This window comes from Acomys minous (genome assembly GCF_964271855.1).
Source record: "Acomys minous genome assembly, chromosome: 8".
Lineage (NCBI taxonomy): Eukaryota > Metazoa > Chordata > Mammalia > Rodentia > Muridae > Acomys > Acomys minous.
In genome coordinates, this window is record NC_140489.1 from 31,489,265 (window position 1) to 31,515,540 (window position 26,276).

Sequence of the window (26,276 nt, forward strand, 5' to 3'; positions counted from 1 at the left end):
AAAACTAGCTTCTAAGGTGAGAAGAAATCTTTAGTCTACCTATAGGTAGGCTAAAGAAATGAATGTTCTTCAAATGGAACACATGCTTTAATTTTTCTTGTTAAGTACTCACTCACAGATTGATTGCCTATCTTCTAACTTCTTCCCGACATTCTTACAGGTGGTTTTGGTTTTTCTTTTTTTTTTAGTTAGTTTCATCAATTGTCTTTTAATGTCTTTTCAGACTATACAATTAACTCATTTATTTTCTATCACTTGCCTTAAAAAAAAATGTGTGTGTGGCCAGGCATGGTGGCACATGCCTTTAATCACAGCACTCAGGAGGCAGGGCAGGTGGATCCCTGTGAGTTCGAGGCCAGCTTGGTCTACATAGCAGTCCAAGACAGCCAAGGCTACACAGTGAAATCTTGTCTCAGAAAACAACAAGAAAAAACCTGATCAATGTCACATAAACCCATCTAGCAGAGCTTGATGCAGTTTGTTCTCTGGAACTCACATAAAAAGCTGGATATGATGGCATCATCTATAAGCCCAATACTCCCATAGCAATGGCGAGAGTGGAGACAGGAGAATGGTGTGGCACATGATGCTCACTCACCTTCAACAAATTGGCTGGATACAAAAGTAACTCAAAAAAGTCAGTCGCCTTCCTTTATACAAATGACAATCAGGCAGAGAAAGAAATTAGGAAAAATACACCCTTCACGTTAGCCACAGGCAATATAAAATATCTAGGTGTTACTCTAACCAAGCAAGTGAAGGACTTGTTTGAAAAAAAACTTTAAATCCCTGAAGAAAGAGATTGAAGATGACATGAGAAGACGGAAGGGAATCTTCCTTGTTCGTGGATTGGGAGAATTAAGATAATAAAAATGGCCAGCTTACCAAAAGCAATTTACAGATTCAATGCAATGCCTATCAAAATTCCTACACAATTTTTTTTAAGACATTGAAAGGTCAATTTGCAACTTCATATGGAAAAACAAAAAACCCAGACTAGCTAAAACAATCCTATACAATAAAAGATCCTCTGGAGGAATCTCCACTACACTTTTAAAGTCTGTTAAGAATTCAACTTGAGTGATTTCTAAAATGCTCTTCTTTCTCACATTAGCTTATTTTAGAAGCTGGCAAAGCCACCTCTGGATCCATAAATCCTTTTAATCTGTTCTCAGACCCGGGAGCTCTCAATACTTGCTCACCTTTAAAGCAGAAAGTCTTAGAGACCCAAAGCAAGGGAGGGGCTCTCCATCAGTCATGTTCCCACCTCACCCACAGCAGGCAGGGAAGAAAGCCCATGTTTTTAATCCAGTGACCCATAGATGGACCACTAAAGGAAGATCCATCACTCTGTGACTCTGACACTCCTCACCCACACATAACTACCGTGACTTCTGCTGAGGAAGATGCTGGGCCCTGTCTCTCTGATATCACGGTCTGTAACAAAGCAAGCCTGAAGACCCTTCAAATGATGAGGGCAACAAAGGGAAGAGAAGTGACTCGAACCTCCTCCTAAGTCCAAGCTTTGTCCCCCAGTGAGAGGAGACTATGTGGGGCATTCCAAGTTCCCACTCATTTCCCAGACTGTACTCTCATAAGAAGCCATATTGTTGTTGTTCTTCAATGTTGTTCTTCATCCAGCCCTTCCTGGGTAGCACCTAGCAGGAATTCCCCACTTGCTCTGCATCAGAGTGGCATTCTCCTTGTGAGTGCTTCACCAGTCATAAGTGGAACTGGCATGGAAAGGAAGGGGCCATGTTCCTAAGTGCTTACTTTGATTTTCCAAAAACAATATCTTAGGATGATTAATCTCCACTTGCTGGACACATGTAATTTAAGAGCACTGGTAGGGACTTCTGAAGTCAGTGGTCTGCTGGGAAGGCTGTGGTTAGCATTCTGGGTGCTAAGAATGCCAGCTGTGGCTCAGTCACCTGTGTACCCTCCTCCTACACCCCCCCTTGACCTTCTAGCATGGAAACTTTACAATCACTAATTACAATGACCATTTTCAGAAATACATTGAGAACCCCCTCTGTAAGGATGGATATACAACATACTCAACCATGTTTCTTCAAACCACATACTAAAGTATTGCAAGATCAATAGTCAATGGTTAATCTATAATATACCTCTGGCTACCCCCACAACAAGGAGGTTTGAACCATTCCAGCTCCTGCCCTAGAATCATTCGTATAAGAAAAAGGCTATAGCACATAGACATGTCTTAGAGGATATGTATTTTTATATTATCCTGACATCTTTGAACATGTTTCATCATGCTGCTGACCTCAGCAAACACTCAGTGTCACCCTCTCCAGTGGAGTCTGTGTGACAATTACTACACAGACTTGAAAACTAAGACCCCTGAAAAGGGGAGAGTCTCCTAAACTGGGGTCCATATTCTTGCCAACAGAAACTGCAGTTTCAATATCCTCATTGCTGGGAGCTACTTCCTATTTAACTCTAACTACATTTCACTCCCAAGGTAAAACTCCTCAAATGTAACAGAGGTTGCTATAAGACGCTGGTCTGGAACTACAGCCAGGGACTGTCCGTGGCCAAAGTAGCTCTGCTTCACTTCCATTTATTAAAAAAACATGACTAAAAATTAATCATTAGCTAGTAAGTTATACTATGGCCTACAAAAAATAAAGTATTTCAAAAGATTCCAGGTAACAAAAAGAATAAAAAAACAAAACAAAACAAAACAATAACAACAAAAGTCCTGACACAAATTTTGTTAGAAAAAAAGTTTCGTTAGAAAGAAAATGTTGGCCCTAAACAACAACAACAACAAAACATACATATTGATACTAAGCCAATAACTTAAAAGTGATGATGTCTTTTCACTATGTACTCTGTACCTTGTATTGTTTCAATTCAAAGTCATAATTCAAAAAAATAACACAATAACTTCACATTCTGTACCTGTACCTATATGCTTGATTGCTCACTGACTTCCACAAATCTACTCTGTGAAAAAATACTGTAAAAAAATGTAACCAAGAAATCCCCCTGCTTTCAAAAAATGTATATAATGCTAAACTGCTTGACTAAAAATTACACTCAAATAAAAACTTGTCTTGGGTGCCACTTCGCCTTATTTCTGTTTACTGATGCTCCAAACCCCCCTTCCCCCCCCCCATCCCAAGGACCTATTTCCCGACTAAACTAGTGGTCTGTGACAACTCTGGTCACATTGCTGATACCTACTTTAACCAGGTGGCTGAGGTCTTGATATTTTCTCCTCCTAATTCCAGAATCTTTAACATACACCACTGTCCTAGGTGCTGGCACAGTAGAGCAGTTAGTTACTTTAGATTTCCCACTAAAGTCACCTGAGACAGACTGACTTGAGTACTGTACTTCAGTCTCTTTCTTCCTCCTCCTCCCTCCCCCGCGCTCCTTGCCTCTAATCTAGGACTCTAGGGCCACACACCTGCCATGATACACTCTACCACTGAGACAACAAGGCCACCCTACTCTGCTTGCTTTCTTAGAAGTTTCCCAAGTTACAACCACTTTGACCTGGTCCCTTCAAACCCATCGTGAGCCTGTCAGTTTGCCTGGCAATCCTTAAGCTCCTTGGTTTTCTTTTTCCCTGTTTCCTGGGAAATATGTGCGATCCAGCCTCTAAAAACAAAGGTCACAAAGAGAAACAGTTCAGATGCATTTAGTTGTTCACAGCCGCCATACCTTTTAATTCAGTTATTTCTTAGAGAAAAAAAAAATGCCGCAAATACTTTTGAAAGGAGGAGGTGAGATGAGCACTAAATTATAGTGTTTCAAGCATTAGAGGAAAATTAAGAAAGGTGACTGGCCCTAAGTAAAGAGTTAAAAACAAGCAAGGGGAAGGGAGAGAAAGAAGAAATGTCTGTCCTGTCCACAGAACTGACAAGCTGCTTTGGCTACATTATTCAGTAATTTTTTGTTTTACAGATGGGAAAGTGACTTCAACAGGACTCCAGTGTTTTGATTTTCATCTCCTTTTGCACCCAAATCCAAAGGTCATTCCATCTTTTATGTTCCACTGTTCTCCAGACATAGCCTCTAGGATGTGGAAACTGAAGGTGCTCATGGGAAGTGCCTCTATCTGTCCATGCCAACCTCGGTGCTAAGAGAAGCTTCAAGGTCAACCGGAAGCTCAGGGCTTAGTCACAACTTCTCACTGGGGTGCCTCTTGGAGAACGGTGGCATTCCTGAGTGTTACTCAGTCCCACCAGCCAGAACGGATGGCCCTGGTTCATCTGAGCTGAGCCAGGACAAAGGCTATAACAAAATGGGAGTAAAAGATGCAACACATTTTGCAGGAATACAGTAAAAAAATTACACAAAAAATTTGACTGTCCCCTTACTATCAACTATCCTCTTACCACACAACGCGGAATCCTTATTTAGCTCGTGGTGTATAGTGCATACTGTATTTGTGCTCAACGTTTCTGAATTTACTTCTCTTAATGATGCCTTTAACCAGGTACTATTGTCATTATTCCATATATATATGATGTATATAGTGTTTTACCTGCATGGACACCTGCAGGCCAGAAGAAGGCACCAAATCTCATTAGAGATGGTTGTGAGCCACTGTGTGGTTGCTGGGAATTGAACTCAGGACCTTTGGAAGAGCATCCAGTGCTCTTAACGTTTGAGCCATTGCTCCTGTCCTATTCTATATATTTTAAAGTAGGAAACTGAATCACAGAGATGTGAGAAAGTTGATTGGTTGGTCTGGAACAAGAATCCCTCTAGAAGAGTAAGAACAGATCAAGTGATGCTCAAGACTTTGATTCCAGGAACCATAAAAAAATTGTCGATTAAAAATAACTGTACTGATCCAAATAAAATATAAAGTTTAGCTGACAGTACTACATTGGTGGCAGTTTCACAGTCTGGTGTAGTCTTGAAATTTAGAGTGAACTAAGCCTACATGGGGAACGATGTTAACAATAAGCAAAGCTAGTAGGTACCTCCTGACTGGCTGTGGTATCCCTATAACTTTTTGGTAAGTCTAAAGTTAATGTAATTCATTGAGTCAGTTCAGAAAACAAAACAAAGCAAAAATGATTAAGCAACAACAACAGCAGCAGCAGCAAAAGCATAACTTTTCTTTTAAGTGAGAAGAGGGTTCAACTCATAAAAACTCTTGCTGTGCAAGCCTGATGACCTGAGCTAGGTCCCTGGAACACACGGAGGCAAAAGAGCACGGGGTCCCCAAAGTTGTCCTATGACCTCCACAAGTGTACCATGGTATATGTGGGCATGTTCTCCCTCTCCACGATATAATAATAATAATAATAATAATAATAATAATAATAATAATAATAATAATAATAATAATAATAATAATAATAAAAAATACCTATGGGGCCTCTGAGCACTGGCATCTTGCATGTGGGGGAATGCTAAGGTCTCGATTAGTGCTAACTTAGCCCCACAGACTTATGCTAGTTATAAAGGCAAATTGGAAACTATTTGCTGGAACAACGCCTCACAGCATGCCTTCTGATACTTGGATTATATTTCGTAAATTCTAAAGAAATCTTTGCTCCCCCTCCCTTCTGTACATTTTTGATGCTGAGCTGTTTCCGGTTTTCCCACACTGCCGCCTGTCACAAAAAGAGAAACCACAAAAATTCAGCAAAGCCGAATTTGCCCAGAGAGCTGCAATTCCATCTTGGGAGTCTGCAGGGCTCCCCTGCCAGCAGTGAGTTCAGGGCAACAAGCTGTGCCTTCAAAATTCCAGCCCTGCCACCCAAGTCCAGCTCACTAGCACCACTCAGGCCTCCCAGGCCCCCCCAGGTCCCCCAGTGCCTCCAGGCCCACAAGGAACGTATCAGCAGACTCAACATTTGCTTTCAAATGGTTAGCTGGGAGCCTCTCAGAGCTGCAGCAGTGTCTCAAGCATCCATCAAAGGATGACTAAAATTAAAGGTCACTTAGCTCCTGCTTACCCACTTACCTATGAAGTAGGTGATTACTGCCCCATCATTACAAACGAAGAAACTAAGACTAAGAGATTAAGAAACTTGCTCACAGCATCCAATCAGTAAGATGGGTGATAGGGTGGGAGTTGAGCAGGCTACACTCTCCAGGATTTGACTCTTTTCTGGGGTGCAGGGCAGGAGAGGCACAGTTTCTTTTCTGTCTTTCCACCAGCATTCACCTGTAGCCTTCCCCCTGCCCTTTACTTCTGTTCCAGAGAGTGCCTGGGTCACTACAATGCACAGCAGGTACTGAGTAAATATTTGTTGGGTAAATGAATAATGGCAGCAATCTGATTAAGAGAGCCGCAGGGGATTGTTTCCATCCAAATCCACAATTGGATTTGCCCTCCAAGGGGGGAAAAAGCCATAAGTACATTTTCTGAGTTTCTGGCAACTAAAATTGAGCTTGTGAAGGACAAATGAGGAGGAGCCTTAATGAATAAAAGCAACAAGTAAAACCCCCTAAGTTCGGCCCAGCAGGAAATGCCTGTCTCTAAGACTTTTGTTGGATACCTGGTTTTAAACAGGAGAAAACTGCTAGGGGAAACACCTTAACAATTATTTCTAGTTAACTGACTAAAGGGCTGCAGGTAGAGGAAGGACGGTGTACTTCAGGTATGGAGCTGTTGTTCTTGGTATAAAATAGGTGGCCTACAAAGAGCATCAGCAATACCACTGCTACACAGCATCACATTAACGCTGAAGTTAACCACCAAAAGACTGGTGTGCAAATAAGCAGAAAGGGAGCCGAATTTGATGTGAAATTGAAAGGTTCTGATTTTGCAGAGTGAGCAAGAAGAGATACACTGAGGGAGACCTTTTTATCTCCTTTCTCTAAGCCAGTAGGTCAAGACCATTACCTAGTGCACGGTCTACAGCTCCTGCCAGAGGCCAACAGAGTTGGTTAGCAGTAACCTTGCGCCTTGTAGATGCCTCTCATCAGACTTACTGGTGAAACCTTAGAGCATAGTAGCTGCCCCTCCCACAGAACAGGGCCCAGACACTGCGCAGTTCAATTCCTCCCCAGGTGATTCCAATTTGCAACCATGGCTGAGTCCCAAACTTGGTACTGTTTCTCATCAGGTGTTGCGATTTCACTTCAAATGGTCCTGAAAGCTTTCTAAAGAGTGCGTTAGCTTAGACTCGATGTAACACTGGGCGCTGCACAAACCATTACGGATAACTTACTTGGAAGCCCTGTGGGATGCTGCTTTTCTGAGCACTTGCTTGTGACTGGACGGGGGCTTGGAGACCATGGTGGAGGAACTTGGAAGTGGCACCACTTTTTGTGGCAAGGTGTTTGGCTTCTGGCCACCAGCTGTGGCACTTGAAATTCTGCAGCCTGCACCACTATTCATTGTCCATAAACTGGAGTTAGGCAGTGTCTGGCTGCCAAAGATTGCCTATAAGAAAAAGAAAAAGAAAACAATTGATGGAGAGCTCCTTCCTCACTCCTGGCTGTATGCGACTCATTTGTAATCCAAAGGGGGCCAAGGAAAAAGGGAAAGTGTTAAGCAGGTTTCAGGAGAAGCTTCCCTAAGGCTGTCAGGACAGAGCATGGCTCAGCAGAGTTGCCAGTGAAGGTACACTGCCTCAGGAGTTAGGCTATCTGAGCCCTATGCACCAGTCACACAGCTGAAGGCGTGAAGTGCTTGGTCTCTCTGCTTAGTTCCCTTCGCTGTTCATTCAATCTAGGGAGTGTTTAATGAATGTCCTTCTGGGTCAGAGCAAAACAGCCTGGAAACATGGCTGGGATAAAATGAGTTTAAAACACAAACATATAAACTGATGAATACAAGACTGACCCTGGGGACCTTCTGCAAGAGGTGGCCTACAAAGACCCAAAACACCGCCTAAACATGCTGAGTGCCACACAGTAGGAAGTGAAGGTACATTTCTTCCAAATGGATGCCTAGCAATATTTTTTCTTCTCTCTTTTCTCCTCTCCCTTCCCTCCCTCCCTCCTTCTCCTCTTCTTTCTTCCCTTCCCCTCCTCTGTCTCCATCTCTGTCTCTGTGTGTTTATCTGTATGTGGAGACCTGAGGTTGATGTTGGAAATCATCCTTGATAGTTCTTTCATCTTAGTCTTTGAGGCAGGTCCTCTTAATCAAATCCAGAGCTCAGTCTGGTCTCACTGGCCAGCTTGCTCTGTGACCCTTTTGTCTCTGCCTTCTGGAGGCTGAATGACAGGCTGGCCACCACTCCTACCTGGCATTATATGGTTCTGGGAATCCAAACTCAGGTTCTCACATTTGTAATGCAAATGCTAATGCTGAGCCATCCTTCCCTAGCACCATGTAACCAAATTTTTATTTACTTTAATTTACCTCAGTAGAATTTTTGTTACTGGTTGGTCTTCTATAGTATAAACACTGCTTTCAATAGGCATGCATTGTAAAAACTTTAATTGTCAAGTCATGTTAAGTGAAAATAATGACTTACAGAATATACAGTGCTTTTAAAACAAAAGGATATCCTGGGCCAGGCGGTGGTAGAGCACACCTTTAATCCCAGCACTCGGGAGGCAGAGGCAGGTGGATCACTGTGAGTTCAAAGCCAGCCTGGTCTACAAAGCAAGTCCAGGACAGCCAAGGCTACACAGAGAAACCCTGTGTCAAAAAAAAAAAAGATATCCTGAACTTGACTTCCACTAGTAGATAGAACATATAAAGAGAGATGAAATTCTGCTGTCTCCACATTGGGGGTTCCATCTTTGGGAACTGAGTCCCAAGTCTGGCTAGGGAGGTGTGAGAGGGACTGAGGTGAGGAGTTTTATGTGGAGTGACTCTGCTGACTGAGATGCCTGACTGGAAACAGAGGTTTCTAAGGCAGAAGGCCTGAGTGGTTCAAGCCGGCCCATCTGCTGTGGGGTCAGATTGGGCCATAGTGAAAGACAGAGAGACCTAGGGACTGCAGGAAAGGTGGCCTCTCCATTTGTGCCAGGGCTCAAATGTGGGTCTGATGCTCACTAACCAGGCAACCAGCTCCAGTCACTTAAGCTCTCTGAGCTTAAGTCTCATGTAGACGGTTGTAACTACATTGCTGGACTGTTGGAGGCTGAATGAAGACCACACAGATCGCTCTAGGCTAGGCATCCAACAAAGGTACCTGGACATCAACCAAAGCATCATGTGCGCCCACACCCATACACGCAGACAGACAGACAGACAGACAGACACACACACACACACAGAGATAGACACAGACACACAGACACACGCACGCATACACGCACACACGCACGCACAAATGGACACTCAATACACACTTCCCAAACCTCATCCTCGGCTTATGGAGAAACCAAAGAGCAGACAAGCCCACCTGTATGTAATCCTCTGTGAATGGTAGTTGGTTATGCATTTTTCTAACATATTTTTCTGGTCTTAGGATGATGCTCACTAGCTGGGAACGCAAACTCTTAAAAAGAAAACATATGTTCAGGCTCTCAGGTCATATTTACTCAATTCTTTCTGGCAGAAATAATATTTTCCTCTTCTGAACATTTATAAACATGTATTTGTGGTTCTTATCAGAGTCAGGCCATTCCAGCATGTATGGCGGCCATTTACAAACACAGTTTTCTTCTTTTCTAGATAGTACACAATGAAAATGGCTGCATTTGTTTGGTCTTTTTTTTTTTAATTGTTTGTGCTTAAAGGTTTCTTAGAGGGAGTGTGTGAGTGTGTATATGCATGCACACGTGGTTGCTGTGGTCGACGCTGGGAGCCAGCAGGCCTTTAGGTAGGGGCTAGGGAATGTCAATTCCTCACGCTTGTGCAGCAAATACTGACTCAGAACCATCATCTCCCAAGTCGCTACAGTTAATTTCTGTTGCACTTACAGTACCTTACAGAGTGCTTAATGCTTAATAAACATTTACACCATGAACAGAGAACACACACACAGTGCCACATCAGCTGTTTGTTTGTGTCAGGGTTTCTCTGTGAAACCCTGCCTGTCCTGGAACTTGCTCTGTAGACAGGGCTGACCTTGAACTCAAGAGATCCACCTTCCTTTGCAGGGATTAAAGGTGTGCGCTATGACTACCTAGCTCTTACTGTTTTATTTTTAAAGTAAGAACACTGGAAGGATGGGCTGAAGAGATGCCGCAGCGATTAAGAGCACCGAATGCTCTTCCAGAGGCCTCGGGTTCAATTCCCAGTGCCCCCACGACGGATCACAACTATCTCTAGTTCCCGGGAAGTGGACACCCTCAGAGATACATAGAGGCAAAACATCAATGCACATAAAATAAAAATATGTGCACTTTTAAGTAACAACTGGATTTTTTTTAGTAAGGAACACAGAAAACAGGCTTATGGACTTCCATTTAAGTAGGGCCTTTTTCTAGATTTTAGTACACAGAGTGTGTGGTATTTATATCCATTTCATTGTCAAGTATAAACAAGTCCTCTGCAGATCCAAACAAAAGGCAGTCTAATTTTTCTAAATAAAAATCTGTACAATGTCCTCCAATACTGATGTCTTGCAAGAGCAAAATGAAGTGAGTGTGAAGAGACTCTGCCTTAGAGGTTAGGCTGCCCTGAACATCACCACGTCTCCCATTCTGACTCTGTTTGAATAATGGGTATTTGCCTTACCCAGTTTTTACATTTATACTTCTTATTTCTCTTCTACCCAAAGATAAGCACACGACACAGTTCTGGCCAAGGAGATGTAGATAGAAGTGCAGTGTGTGGCTTTAGGACAGCTCTTTCAGAGCAGACACAGTTCTGGTCCCCACTAGCATGGATAGATATACCTGCCAGAGGGGGTGGGGTAGGAGGAACAAAGTCAGGAAGAAGACAGAGCAGGAGGAGCGTGGGCTTCTGGTGGCTCCACAGTGTCTGGAAGAGCCTATTTCCACAGATTTCTAATTACACGGGAAGCCCTCTACCGTGCCTAACTCAGGTATTGGGTAGGGAGAGGTTAGCTGGTACATGCAGTTAATTGTAACCCCGACTTAACCGAGTCTCAGTCTACACAGACTCGCGCTTGCTTGAGCCTTAACACAACAGGCCTGGACTGTACTTCAGGAAGTAGTTTCTCTTTCCAAGGGCAGTAGGAAGCTGTGGCTTGTGGTTCGGTGACCACACTCTTATATACTCAATGGACAATGAAGTGATCGCCATTGTGTTTGGTGACATACCAGCTGGACATCACCTGGAGGTCAGACTCAGTAATAGAGACAAATCCCTAGGAATCCCATGGAAGCTAAGCTAATAGTGACGAGGTTAAAGTGGCCGAATCTGCTAACAGCCCAGCAAGCACCGGGTCTCCTTAAAAGCAGACCTGCGAGTGAGTGTGCCTAGACCAGTGGCAGGATCAGCTTTCCTAGGCTCCCTTTCCATTCCCTGCATCTTGGCTTTAATTCTGCCACCCCACCAAGCACAGATCGTTGGCGCTCTCTCTCCTGACAACCATACTGTAAAGCACAGAAGAAAGAGATGCAACAGCTCCTCAAGACACAACAGGTTCAGACACATGATATCAGCAACAGAGGGGTGATGGCGGCTGTCTCTCGCGCTGAGCAGGCTTCCAGCTGAGGAGTGGGGGAAGCAGTGATTCCACTAACTTGCTCAGCATACCCATGTCTCCCCCTGCTTTGCTGGGTGTGGGAAACAGCCACACTACAGCAAGGAGACTCAGAAAACCGCAGCTTGAGGGTTGGCATGGCCCCAGGCAAAAGACTGGAAAGGCCCTCCTCCTCCCACAACACAGGGTGCTCGTGGGCAGGAAGGAGGGGTTTCTGATAGAAGCATACAAGCTGCCACTGGGAAGGTCACAGAAGGTCATGGCCTGGCCTTCTTACTAGACCTGGGAGGCAAGACCTGGCCTCTTACTAGAAAGATAATGTGGTCCAGAGATTAAGGTCTAGGAGGCTTTAATGTTTTTTCTTCTTCTTCTAGAAAAACACTTCTTTTGGCCTTCACTTAGGCTGGCCTATGATAGAACAGGGCTCTCTGCACTAGAGACTCTTAGTTTACTCCTGGAGCACCATGGGAAGGGAAGCAGCAACTGGCCTCTGTTTGAGCAGGGCAGCACCTCTGTGTGGTCCTGACAACTCACAGACAGGAACGGTACACTTTCTTGCACACGCAAACCACTACTCTCACACTTGTCTATCACCAGGCTGAGAGCTGCTCAGTGAAAAGAACACATTACAACTTTTGAAAGAGCTTATGATGCTGTAAAAAACCTTGGAGCCAAGGAGAGGGTGAAGAAGTTGTTTCTATGTTGGCAAAAGCACGCTTCTAAAAGGCCTTTGTTTTACACCGTGTGCAGTTCTTGGCTGTCTTCCACTCACAATGTTTGTCAGCTGGGACAAGACTCAGGACTGAGGGAAAGAAAGCGCAGCTCTTGGTGCTGCTGTGCTCTGAGCAGGGCCGTAGCTTGGGCGGGGATGGAGCAGAAACCCAGAAATGCTACTGTGTGTATATGGAGAGAGACCAAGTGCACAAAAGCCAGGCCTGGGATACTGAGCTACCCAAGATGCTCTAGCACATCCTTTGACCTCTAAAACCAATGAACAAGGAAGGAAGTCTTAATGCTGCTCATGTCTTACTGACCAGGCGGCAGATACAGGTGCTTACCTGAATAGAACAACTTTCAAATTCATATTATCAACCAGCTGAAATAAGTAGGCCTCAATAGACAGTTCCTAAATTTGCATTTGCTTATGTCTGAGCAAATGCAGATAAGTGAATGTATCTGTAAGCCCCAGCATCCTCATAGCTAGCCAAGCTGGAGATACTGTTAGCAGTCTTGCAGTTAGAGGCAGCTGGCTAAGGCCAGGGCCCCTGAAATATCTCATGGCTTGCCTGGCTTCATCAGCAGCCCCACTCTACCTCTAACAACAGAGCCAATCACTCAGACACAGGTGAAGGGTGCTGTTCTGGTGGCCGCTCCAGACTCAGGTGACCAGTGGCTCTGCTCTCCAGTTCCTTCCTTGCTCCCTCCATGGCAGGCCCTGTGTCACACAATGAAACAAGCACACAGAAGCTTGGCAGGCAGAGTTTCTTTAACACATGTTCATTAGAAAAGGGAAAATAGTGTTAAAAGTCAGCTCCAACTCTACTCTGGGATATACCTGCTAACACCTCAACATACGAAGGCAGTCTCTGTGTCTACATACACATTCCTATGGGCTTATAGAAATGTGATCACGTGATAGTAAATGTTTTGAGACCCACTTTTTCATTCAAGTATCCTGTCCTATCTGTAATGGTAGATCTAGTATCACTTTTAATGATTATATATTTTCTATATGGTTATCTATAGTTGGTTTTTGCTATTTTGTGGGTTCTTCTTTTTCTCACCCTTTACACATATACCTCAAGCCAGCTTCACTTCTTATCACTAGATAGGACAGACAGAAAGAAAAGAGGGGAGACAGAGACAGCAAGATCCTTGAATCTAATTTCTTTCTTCTTGTTGCTTTGAGCATGACTTCTAACAAACCACAACCAACCCCTCTGATTGACCAACAATCACTCACCCTGCCTCTCTGGGCCCTTGCATTTATGTGTCCTCTGAAAAGTTTCCAGAATCCCAAATGTCACACTATTGCAGAAACTATCTGCAGCTGGAAAAAACACGCCTCTGCTGGAGCATGAGGCAAATCCAGTCAGCTGCTGCAGGCAGTCCAAAGCAGCCCCATATCCTCACACCTTGGATTAAAACAAAATCATATTCTTATAATATTTCTGTGTTTTTAAAAGAAACTAAAATTCTCAAATTATCACTACAGTTATCAAACTTGACTTAAAACCAACAGTAAAACATTACAAAGCAACATGGGATCAACTTATAATTGCCTGTCATGTAAGTAAAATTGTAACATGTTTGAGTGAAATAAAAAACCAGAGACACTAAGGCACTTAGAAGAAAAAGTGGGGAAGAGCCTGGAACATATTGGCACAGGAGACAACTTCCTGAACAGAACACCAACAACCCAGGCCTTAATGTCAACAATTAATAAATGGGACCTCATGAGGCTGAGAAGCTTCTGTATGGCAGGAGACACTGTCAAGAGAACAAAGCGACAGCCTACAGACTGGGAAAAGATCTTCACCAACCCTACATCTGACAAAGGTCTAATATCCAAAATATATAAAGAACTCAAGAAATTAAACACCACCAAACCAAATAACCCAATTGAGAAATGGGGCTTGGAACTAAACAGAAAATTATCAACAGAGGAATATCAAATGGCTGAGAAATACTTAAAGAAATGCTCAACCTCCTTAGTCATCAGGGAAATGCAAATCAAAACAACTCTGAGATTCCATCTTACACCCATCAGAATGGCTAAGATCAAAAATTCAAGCGACACCACATGCTGGAGAGGATGTGGGGAGAGAGGAACACTCCTTCATTGCTGGTGGGAATGCAAACTAGTACAGCCACTTTGGAAATCCATCTGGTGCTATCTCAGAAAACTGGGAACAGGGCTTCCTCAAGACCCAGCTATTCCACTCCTTGGAATATACCCAGAAGATGCTCCAGCACACAACAAGAAAATTTGCTCAACCATGTTCATAGCAGCCTTATTCATAATAGCCAGAACATGGAAACAGCCTAAGTGTCCCTCAATAGAAGAATGGATAAAGAAACTGTGGTACATATACACTATGGAATACTATTCAGCTATTAAAAACAAGGAATTCCCGAAATTTGTGGATAAATGGATTGAGCTAGAAATGATCGTAATGAGTGAGTTAACCCAGAAGCAGAAAGACTCAAATGGTATATACTCACTTATATCTGCATATTAGCCCAAGAGGCATGTCCCACGAAAGCCTTCACTTACCAGGAAACTGGGACAGAGGGGAGGACATCCTATTGGGACTCTAGATGAGAGAAGCATGGGAGAATAGCAAAGTAGAAGGATCCAGAGGGTCCTAGAAACCTAGAAGTAGAACATTATGATAGGCAGATTTGGGCCCAGGGGTCCCGCTCAAACTAAGGCACCAGCCAAGGACAATACAGGCGGTAAACTTTAAACCTCTACCCAGATCTAGTCAATGGGCAGAACATTCTCCACAGTTGAGTGGAGAGTGGGGTATGACTTTCTCTGGTGCCTCACATTTGACCATGTCCCCTGGAGGGGGAGACCTGGTGGCACTCAGAGGAAGGACAGCAGGTTACCAAGAAGAGACTTGATACCCTAATGAGCATATACAGGGGGAGGTAATCCCCCTCAGGAACAGTCATAGGGGAGGGGAATAAGGGGAAAATGGGAGGGAGGGAAGAATGGGAGGATACAAGGGATGGGATAACCATTGAGATGTAACAAGAATAAATTAATAATAATAATAAAAAAAGAAAAATAATAAATAAAAATACAACTTGGAAAAAAATAAAAAAATTAAACATAAAAAACAAAAACAAAAAAAAACAACAACAACAAAAAAGAAAAAACAGCATTCCAAAATTTTCATTATCCACTTTGAAGACATAAATACACACACACCACACACTGGCTGAGATCATGGTGTGCGCGTGTGCGTGCTTGCGTGTGTGTAACTCAGGTCCTCATGTTTGCTTGCCAGCTATCTGACCAACGGAGCCATTTCTACTGCCCTTCATAGTCTTTTGTTACATAGCGTCAGAGGATTGATTTCCTGGACTTTCTTTTGACCATGATGCAGAAATGCCTTGTCCTCCACAAAAGCTCCACCATAATGTGATGCTGACACTGTTTTTCTCCTTCAATTTATAAGACATTTCGGTCTTTGGAGAAGTGTACTAACAATCCACAGATAGTATTCTGAAGAATATTCATTTTATCCTGATATTAATCCATTTTAACTGGTTCTCACACCTCTCTCTCTCTAGCAACTGTGAATAAGTTAATTATATATTTTCTTTTTAGTTGTCCAAATAAATAGCTAATTAATATTTTATGAGCCTAGACCTTCTCCCAAAAGACACTTAGTATCATCTTAATCAAGTTCTACTTCTGGGAGAAGCACAGGGAGTTTAACTAAAACTCCCAAGTTGAAATTACAATACTACATACATTTAAGGTCTGGTGAAACATTATTGACATAGCCAAAATAAGGAAGCAACTTAAGTATTTACTGATGAATGTATGGAAAAAATGTGATATACACAGATAACAGCATATTCTTATCCAGTTAGAACATTCTATTTTGAAAATGGACACTTTATGCATGGTGGGAACATTTTCTCTACAAGCTACAGTGTTGGGGGCTGTGCAAGAGGAACAGCAAAACAGCTCTAGAACTCATGAAATGTGGCCCACAGGCTAGCACAAGCACAGTGGGTATGCCTCAGGAGGACTTCATGCAGTTGTGGCACATCACTCTGCTTGTTGCTCTGTGGTCAGCATATCCCTCTTAATATATGAGTTGTATGAGAACTCTAAGGGGGCGTCCAGCCCCTCATCTGGCAGTATCAGTGGCACTCACAATAGTAATGCCTGATTTCACTCAGGCACTGCTGCTGGAGCAGATGTAGATTGTTAACAATGACCACTGCCCTTAGAACGAATTTGTAAAACGAGATTGTTTAGCAATGATAGGTAAAGATGCTTTTGACTATGGCTGTGATGTAGAAAATTTTAGGGAACAATTTTAAGTTCAGAAAAGTACACTCTTAATAGTTGAGCTAGGAACTTTTGAGGTTGGCAAGCAAGAACAATGGCCCAGTTAGCACTAGCTGATGTGACTCTCTCACTGGAGCTGGGTTTCAAGGTGATTAATTTCTTGTACCCATTTTTGCCCTCAGTCTCCTAATATGATTTAATAAACATTGTTAATGAACAGATGTGCATCTTGAGGATTTAAAATAGAAATGGCTGGGGTTTTTTAAATATAAATGTTTAGATTTGTGATTCTCTTAAGATTTTTTATAAGATTACTTTTAAAGATAATTGATTCTTTCTTTATAACCACAAATTGCAGCCTACCAGTAAAGAAAAGCTGACTGAGAAATTACCTTGCTTGCTCACAGTTTGTTAATATATAACAAATTGCTTAGTTATAGACGTATATGAATTCTTGAGAATAATCTGTTTTTCATGTTTATTTCTCATCCACAATACTTAAAACATCTGATCATTTGAGGGTTGGGAGAACATGTTTTTCTTACGTATACTCATTGTAATCATTCACTTGAAGGAAAACAGAATGTAACCACATTGTGATTTTTGTATCGCATGAAAAATTTTTACTGGGGGCCTGGAGAGATGGCTCAGAGGTTAAGAACACTGACTGCTCACCCAGAGGTTCTGAGTTCAATTCCCAGCAACCACATGGTGGCTCACAGCTATCTATAATGCCATCTGGTGTCCCCTTTTGGCATGTAGGTATACATGTGGGCAGAGCACTGTATACATAATAAATAAATAAATCCTAAAAAACCAAACCAAAACAACGAAACAAAACAAAAACCCCAGATTTTGCTGGGATGTATAAGCTATGGGAGAAAATATAAAGTTGTTGGAACTTGCTCTTTGGAGTTTGCTCCATCCATCGCAAGTGTGTGTGTGTGTGTGTGTGTGTGTGTGTGTGTGTGTGTGTGTGTATGTGTCTTTTTTCTCCTTTCCTACTTTTAGATGCTAGTTACCTTCAGTAGCATCCTCTGCCAGGAGCCACCAAGCTCAAGCTCTAGCCCTCCGCCAGTAACAATCAGTTCTGGCCTACGCATGCCACCATCAGTGGAAGTTCACCCACGGACCCCAATTCAGAAACAATCTGTTCCGGCCTGGAGAATCAAGCTTTTTACCCTCAGAGAAAGTCTGCTCGCTGATCACCCAGCCTCCTATCTATGGTCATCCTCAGATTACCCTATGATGTTGAAGCTGGTCTTTGACACTACAGTATGAATAAAACTTAAGTGTGATGCTAAGCAAAATAAACCAGTCACAGAAAGGCAAGTCCTACAGTAGTCTACTTATGAAAAACTTGAAGTAGCCGAAGCCATTGTAACAGAAGGTAAAATGGCAGCACCGGTTGCTGGGAGACAAGGAGGAAAGGTGGTCCAGTGAGCCTCGGGTTCCCATCCTGCATCAGAGACTCCCTGTAGAGATCTGCTGTACAGCGGACATGTGCAGTCAGAACTGCTAAGAGGGTGTGTTTATTTTATGTGCTTTTTTTTTTTTTTTTTTTACCACAGTGAAAAGGTACATTAAAAGCAGCTGAATTTTTGCTTTTTTTGAGACAGATCTCATTCTGAGGCCAGGCTTGTTTCAAACTCAGACATCCTCCTGTCTCAGACTCCTAAGTGCTGGAGTTGCCCAGCTTAAGAGCAATTAATTGGAACTCTTTCCCATGGGTCAGCATTGCTCTAAATGCTTTTTATGTTAAATTCGGGTAACCTTCTACCAATCATCTGCAGTGAGCTGAAATATCATCTCTGTTTACAAAAGAACCAAGGCACACAGTAGAGGAATTTTAATGCTCTGGCGAGAGATCACATCCAAAGACCTTCCATGTCTGTGTGATCTGGCTGGAATACAGATGCACCTTTAATCCAGGAGACAGAGGTAAGCAATCTCTGAGTTCAAGGCCAACCTGGTGTAGAGCAAATTTCAGGTAAAGAAAAGTTTAGGTCCCAGCACTCAGGAGACAGAGGCTTGAATCTCTGAGTTCTACTTAGTGTTGTTTAGGCAGTTTGGTTGGGAGTGAGTTGAGAGGCAGTGGGGAAAGAGAGGGGTAAGAGAGGGGGGGTGGAAGGAAGGAGAAGGCGCAGAAGAAAGAGAGAAAGAGAGAGAAGAGGAGGAGGAGGAGGAAGGGGAGGAGGAGAAAAAAGAGGGGAGAGAAGGAGGAGGAGGAGGTAGAGAGAGGGGGCAGTTTTACTGGGAGAGTTTTACAGAGAGAGGTTGAAGAGAACAGGCTAGACACAGGTGAAGACAGAGCAAGCCAGAGAATGAGAAGGAACCAGAAGATTAGAACAGATTGCTAGAGTTAGTTTGAGGCCAAGCAGAGGAATTCTGTCAATAGCTGAGAGAAGCCACTTTGAATCAAGTCAGCTTGGAGAGAAGTTTGAGGAAGAACAGCTGAGTTGAACCAGCCAGCCAGAGTTCAGAAAGAGTCACAAAGGGTGAGCTTATTCAGCAGTAAATCTCAGAAGCTGAAAACATTCTAGGTCTAGATTAGATTGTACGGAGGCTAAAGCTTCCAGGACTAGGCCTAGGTTAGCAGACAGAGGCAGTAAGCCTCTGAGAAGACATCATTAAAAGTTACATTTACAGAACACAAATGCAAAATTATGAGTGTGTAGTTACTGTGTAGTAAGCTGGGACTCATGGCCCATGGGCATAAAGTGGTCACACACTCAGCTGCCTCCCTTCACTGTGCTATGCTGACTCCCTTTTAAAGAACATGTATGGAAAACAAATCTTCTGGATCAAATCTCTTTTCTAAAGCAAAAATAAATAAACCTAACATTGTCATCAGCCGAAGAAGAAAACAAACTTTCTCTTTCTTTGTGATATACGCATGCACAGGCATGTACCTCTGGAGGCTGACATTGAGAACCTTCCTCTATTGCTCACTGCCTTGACTGTGTTAGTTGAGACTCTGTATCCCTGGTCTGGAATTCACTGAGATTGATTCTCCTGCCTCTGCCTCGAGGTGCTATGTGTTGAGATGGAAGGTGTGTACCTCCATTCCTTGCCTCTGTCTCTGTTGAGAAAGATAGAGATGACTCCCAGCACTCAGGAGGCAGAGGCAGGTGGACCTCTGGGAGTTTGAGGCCAGCCTGCTCTATAGAGCGTGCTCCAGAACAGGCAGGGCTACAAAGAGAAACCCTGTCTTGAAAACCAACAACAAACAACAAAGGATCTCTCACTGAACCTGGCACTGACCAGCTGACTGAGCTGGCTAGCCAGGAAGCTCTGGGTCCCCCTGTTTCAGTCTCTCAGTGCTGGGATTACAGGCATGCATCTCACATGGGGGATGGGATCTGAACACTCAACCAGCAAGCAATTTGTCTACCCTCAGCAATCTTCCAAGAACCAAATCTGTTTTCTATAAAATCAATTTCTTAAGAAAAAAATGGGGAAATAAAATCACCTATAAGCAAATCTTGCTAATTATTTTAAAAGTTAGCATGTATAAGTATATATGTATGTATACTTGTATGTACACAAATATGCATACATACATGAGTGCGCGCGCGCGCGCGCGCACACACACACACACACACACACACACACACACACACACACGTTGGGTATCTCTTAGCCAAAATGCTTGGGCAATAGTTCAGATTATAGACTACTTCCATTTATATAATGAGTCATCTTGAAAGAAGCAGCCAAGTCCAAACATGCAATTTGCTGAAGCATTATAAATGCCTTATACACAAAGCCCAAAGGTCATTTTATATAAGATTTTTAGTATTTTTTGTATATAAAACAGTTTTATGGTGTGGAATTTTCCACTTGTGGCATCATGTCAGATCTCAAAACGTTCTAGATTATGAAAATTTGGGTTTTCAAGTTACTGATGTTGTCTGTAGAAAGTCAACTGAAAACAAAGCAAGGAACTCAGACTGAGAGCTCAACTGACTGACAAATAAGAGTTCAGAGTTCTATGTACAATGACCTACTCTGTATTTTACTTCTAGCAGCTGTAGAGAATTATTTGTATATTAGAGACTCTTTTTTTCCTAATAACATGTTGGAATCTTATACCTTCTGATTTTTTTTTTTTTAACTTTTCAAGACAGGGTTTCTCTGTGTAGCCTTGGCTGTCCTGGACTCGCTTTGTAGACCAGGCTGGCCTCAAACATATTTATCCTCCTGCCTCTGCCTCCCAAGTGCTAGGATTAATGGCGTGAGCCTCAGAACTTTAAATTCCTTTTTATAGATATCCAACTTGTCTCTGTCCTGAAACGAATGGTTTGTGTTATTTGGCCCAGAATCACACACAGTTGGCCTACTACGCATGTCTTACACAGACCTTGCTGTCATGTATTCATTATGCCTGTGTCCACCTCAGATAGATGGAGTTCTTCCTGGTAAAGATGTCTTTCATTATTTCACACAGAACTATTGCTTTGAGTTCCTCCATGTGTGCAAAGACAGAAAACACAAGGCAGGGTGCAGAAAGTCAGGTACTACAGAAAACCCCGTCTTAACCCTCTAGAGCAGGGCTCTCAACTTCCTAACACTGTGACCCTTTAATACAGCTCTTCATGGTGTGCTGATACCCTCCACTATAAATCATTTCACTGCGATTTGCTAACTGTAATTTTGCTACTGTTATGAACTGTAATGTAAATATCTGTGTTTTCTGATGATCTCAGGTGATCCCTGAGAAAGGGTCATGTAACCCGAAATGGATCAAGACTCACAGGTTGATAACCACTGCTTTAGTTGAACAAACCCATTCCTTAGACACTGGTACATAAACACCTACAACCACGCCGAGGTCCGCTAAGGGATGGCAGTGATGGTTCTTTTCCCTTCTCTGGGGGACAGTGTGTAGCTGTGTTCAGCAGTAAAGCTGAATACCTCATTTTATTAGTGACTTGGACATGAAATAAGAAGACGAAGCACTTCCGCTGAGGAGAGGAAAGTGCTCCAAAGAGACTAAGGGAGGTGCTCTGACTTGGGGGTATGGGGCATAGGAAGCACTCTCTATATGCTGTGTCCCCCCAAATCACAGAGGGACACAGTCACAGCAGCTGCTCTACAAAGCAACCTGACAGTCATCGGGGACTTCTTTTATTATCAGCAATGAAGTAACAGCCAACTATGGCGGTTTTCTCATGACACCTAACAGAAAGAAAAATAAAACAGTATCATTAGTAACAGGGCTAAAAGAAAAGAGAAAGCTACAGCTGAAGAGCTAGCAGTGTGCACAGGCTCTGAGTGTGGGAGCCTCTGAACAGGTTTCCGGATCCGCCTGGTGCATTGTCTTCTAACCTTCCCACTAGGATTGAAGCACAAGCGAGGGTGGAGCACGCGCGTTTCTAAGCTCTCCGCACGCACCGACTCCTTTAGATACTTACTGAATTAAGCATTTGAGGTGATTGGGACAGTGTCTAGGCCTTTAATAGGTTTAATAAATGTTTTCTTTTCAGACTGTGACTATGAATTAGCTGGAAGTTAAGATAGCTGAGTTATAACTTTTCAATAATAGTCTTGTGTGTGTCAGTAAGAACTTACTGCCATTTATGCATACACACACACACACACACTGTGCCTCGGAGGCAGCAACCAGCATGGTAATCAGAGTTTAGACATCAGATGCTGACAGCCTTGGGCTTCAATCCCAGCTTTCCCATTTCTTACTTATGTGACTCTGAGGAAGTTATTTGATCTTTTAATGTCATTTAAAAAATGGGGCTAATCAGCCAGGCATAGTGGCACACACCTGTAATTCCAGCATTTGGGGAGGCAGAGGCAGGCATATTGATGTGAGTTCAAGGACAGTCTGGGCTACAAAGCAAGTCTGGACAGCCAAGGATACAGAGAAACTCTGTCTCAAAACAAAACAAACAAAAAACAAAAACAAAAACAAAAAATTGGGGCTAATCAAAGGCAGTTATAGGGATTCAGTGAATCAATACAAATACAATGCTTGGTTCGGTAACATGTGGTAATTGTTCATTTGAGAATTACAATCCTAGTGGTTCCCCCACAAGTCTCTCTCATCACTTCTCAATTAAAGAGAAAGAAAATGACATTCAAAGAAGTTCCAATAACCTGTTCTAGGTCACGCCCCGGACAGAGTAGACTTAAATCAAGCATCATGGACTCCAAAGCTTGTCTCAAGTGACCATTTCCAAAGCCAGTGAAGGCAGTTTTCACACACATTATTCATGTATTTTCAATAAGAAAGAAGAAGAGAGTTTAGCTTGGCAAAATCTAATACATTAGAGTAACCTAGAAAAAATAAATAATGAAAAGCTAGAAATGCAAGTGTTAGATGAGTTCCGGATAAAGGTCAAGAGAAAAGTGTGTGTGTGTATGTGTGTGTGTGCGCGCGCGCGAGTGTACTCTTGTGCACGCACACATGCAAGAAAAAAACCACAAACATGCAGCATGTCATGACATTTGAGTTCACAGGCTTTGGCACACATGCAAGAACTCCTCTTCCTGAATGCCCTTAGGCAACCCTTCCTCCCTCACACGCAGTCTTTAAGGACACCTCCTGCAGGGCTAGCCTATACCTCCTGCAGGGCTAGCCTACACCTCCTGCAGGGCTAGCCTGCTAGCAGCGCCCTGCTACTGCTTGCTGCTTGAAAAGGGGAATGATTTCTGCTCTGCCCCCAACACCTCCCAAACACATAGCATTGAAGCTTAGGGAAGCAGTGTTCCTCCTCACAAGGAGCTCGGCGTTTCCAGATGGATGGCAATACTTTGAGGAGCAAAATAACCCGATTTGGACGTTTATATGAGAATCCCTCCCATACCTGGAGAGTTCTGCATACACACGTCAGCAGCAATATGCTGCCCACCCCCAGGGCCTCCCGGACAGCCCTACACACAGCTGAGGACGCTCAGAGAACGTCAAGGGCCTATCACGCACTGCTTCATGGGATCGAAGGCAGACTTGTCCCCGTGAGCAGGGGAAGAAAAGAGTGGATGGCTGCGAGGACAAAATGCACACAGACACAGCATCTTCCTACCCTGGGATACCTTACTCGTGTACAAAACTAAGTATTTGAAAAATGGAAGGGCTTTGGAAAGAAAACAGAACCCGTGACACATTCAGATGCATTTAAAAATCTCTCCTCGCCCCCACTGTTGCAAAAAGAGACTTCAGCAATTCTGCCCTGGCCACCAGAATGGCGGTAACTTTCCCCCTGTCTTTTGGACTCCTTTTCAGTCTGGATGAGGCAGAGAAGAGGGTGGGAGGGAAGGCAGAGGGACTGGGGCTGGGAGCAGAAGTTTAACAAAGGATCACTTTAACAGAGACTACTGAGTAATGGCTTTGCCTGTGCCAAGAATAACATCAGCTCAATGTCACCAATTAGAATCAGGTCAGGCAGGCCTCATGGCTGCTCCAGCCCTTCACATGGACCCCAGCATGAGGTGCTACTCATGCTGATGTCACCAGTAGTCACTGTGGCCCCAGCGAGTCCCCCACTCAGTTCAAAGAAAAGTGCATTTACACTATTTACACTTCTCTCTTACTGGGGCAGAAAGCCAGTAGGAGAAGGAAGTGGCAAGCAGGGAGGCTAGAGGGGTACATCAGTCTGTAGCCCCCCCCCCCCAACTCAGGACTCCAGCAAAGCCCCTCAAGCTCATTTTACATGAGTCAAGATACAGGCTGCGCCTGGAATAGCGCTTGACCGTGCCAGGCCTTACGAAGCAGTGGCCATTATGAACAGAACAGAAGGGAGGACTCTGTCCAGTTCCTTATCTCTTGCCTGCTCTAAGCCGTGAATCCTGGAGCAGTGACTGCCCAGCAGAATGTACCCTGATAAGAAGGATGAGCAAGGAGGTGCTCTGATAACTACTTATGAGAAGGCTGTGGGACTGGACTGGGTGAGGAAGATAGCCACAAAGTTCCCAAGAAAGTTTTAAACATAAAACGATTTCTCTTCCAAGGGAGGGAAAACCAACCAACCAGGGGTGTGGAGGGAGGTGAGGAGGTGTGGGAGGAGGTGAAGGGGGGACGGAGGAGGGTGAGGGGGTGGGGGAGAGAATGCGAATGGATGACTATGGCCCCTAGGGAGATGGCACTAGCACTGGGAGCTTGTGAGGGATGAAAACAACAAACCTTCTTAGAGCTGAAACAGAATGATGGACAATCAGTGTCTTAGCTGGCTGGTCTGCTGCCCTGGGCAGGGATGTACAGACTAGGGCCTGCAGGCCAAATTCAGTCTGCTGCCAGTTTTTATAAATCAGGTTTTATTGAAACACAGCCAGTCACTCACATACATACCATTTACCATGGCACAGCTGAGGAGCCACAACAGAATCCATGGGCAGCGAAGGTTACTTACAGGGAAGGTCTGTCAGCCTTGTGCACAGTCATGCAAGCTATTGGCTCAGTCACCGGGATACAAAAGCTCAGACTTCCAGTGTTCACTTCTTTTGTTTATCATGGATATTTTCTCTTATTTCTGTCCCTAAAGTTTGCCAATGGCTCTAAGTGACTTTCTTCTTTTACTCCCAGGTGACAGGGTTCATTTTTCTCACGGGTGACCTCAGTGCATGGCAATTTCTAGATTTGTGAGTACAATGCTAGAGCAAACCTGAGTCTGCATAGATGGTTGGATATGCTGTATCCAAGCTCACACCCCGAATCAGAACTTGTCTCCCTGAAATGAACCTTAACAGGCTGAATATCTGTAAGTGCTCTGATTGAAGGCAGGGAAAAAAGAAAAAACAAAACAAAACAAAACAAAACAGAGGACTTTCTTTGCAGGAAGAAGAGCCCTGTAGGCTACCCAAACATTTACTAAGAGCTCACCATGTGAAAGATGCTATAGGAGGAACTACCACTCTCTCTATACCATATGATAATGTCCCCGAGCATAAAGTAAGCAGAAAGACCCCTTAACATAGAAGTTGCCAAATATCGCCCGTAGATGCATGCTTAGTAAACTCAACTTTACTTCTGTACAGCAATCTCAAAGAGGCAGTTAGCCAAATTGTTACTTACCTGTACTTTAGAAAAATGGTTCAAAAGCACAGGGAGTTTATTAGAGAAATACAATATTGACTCCTGAAGAATTAACACAGGGACGAGATAAAGGCCACACTGAGAGACGAACCCATGTCTCAGTCAGTGGTTTGGTGGTGATTAAGATGGTCAGGGCTAGCACAGCTAAGCGAAAAAGCAAAGGCATGGAATCTAACAGGACTTGGCTCTGCTGTCGAGTGCCTAACTCAATGTCTTCTGAATAAAGTGCTCCAAGTCACTAAAGTGCTCACACTAGAATACCTAGTACCTCATTTGCTGTCTTGCTATAAATCTAAGCTGGTAGGATTTAGTCTCTCTTGCTTTCCCACAACCCTGGGACTCAACCCTTACTCACTTTTACCTCACTCAGTTGTGGTTTAGAAGAACAAGGAACAGAAATAAAATGATGTATATACATATATAAAACTGTGATGAATGATTCTCTGTTCCCTCTCCAGGAGACACAAGATAACTCCCTTCTTGGGAGTTCTGCCTCCTCCCTAAGACAGATATTCTGACAGATCTGAAAAAACATATTTTCCATATACTTCATAATTCAGTGAAACTAAACTAGGATAATCCTCAGTGGAGAAAAGATCTGCACAAGAACAGCAGTACTCTGAGTTTTCAAAAGAATGTGTGTTGCTGGAAGCTAATCAAAAGCATGAGAAGG

The 26,276-nt window shown here is 43.4% G+C and overlaps 1 protein-coding gene across 17 annotated transcripts in view; it reads right to left on the reverse strand.

The window, feature by feature from the left end:
- Positions 1 to 26,276, reverse strand: part of TTLL5 (tubulin tyrosine ligase like 5) — a 238,117-nt gene that overhangs the window by 39,525 nt on the left and 172,316 nt on the right. For all 17 annotated transcript variants that reach the window (XM_084791597.1, XM_084791586.1, XM_084791585.1 and 14 more), the window contains one exon: positions 7,173 to 7,387. In XM_084791597.1, the coding sequence (XP_084647723.1) occupies positions 7,173 to 7,387 (215 nt within the window). The remainder of the gene's footprint in view (positions 1 to 7,172; positions 7,388 to 26,276) is intronic.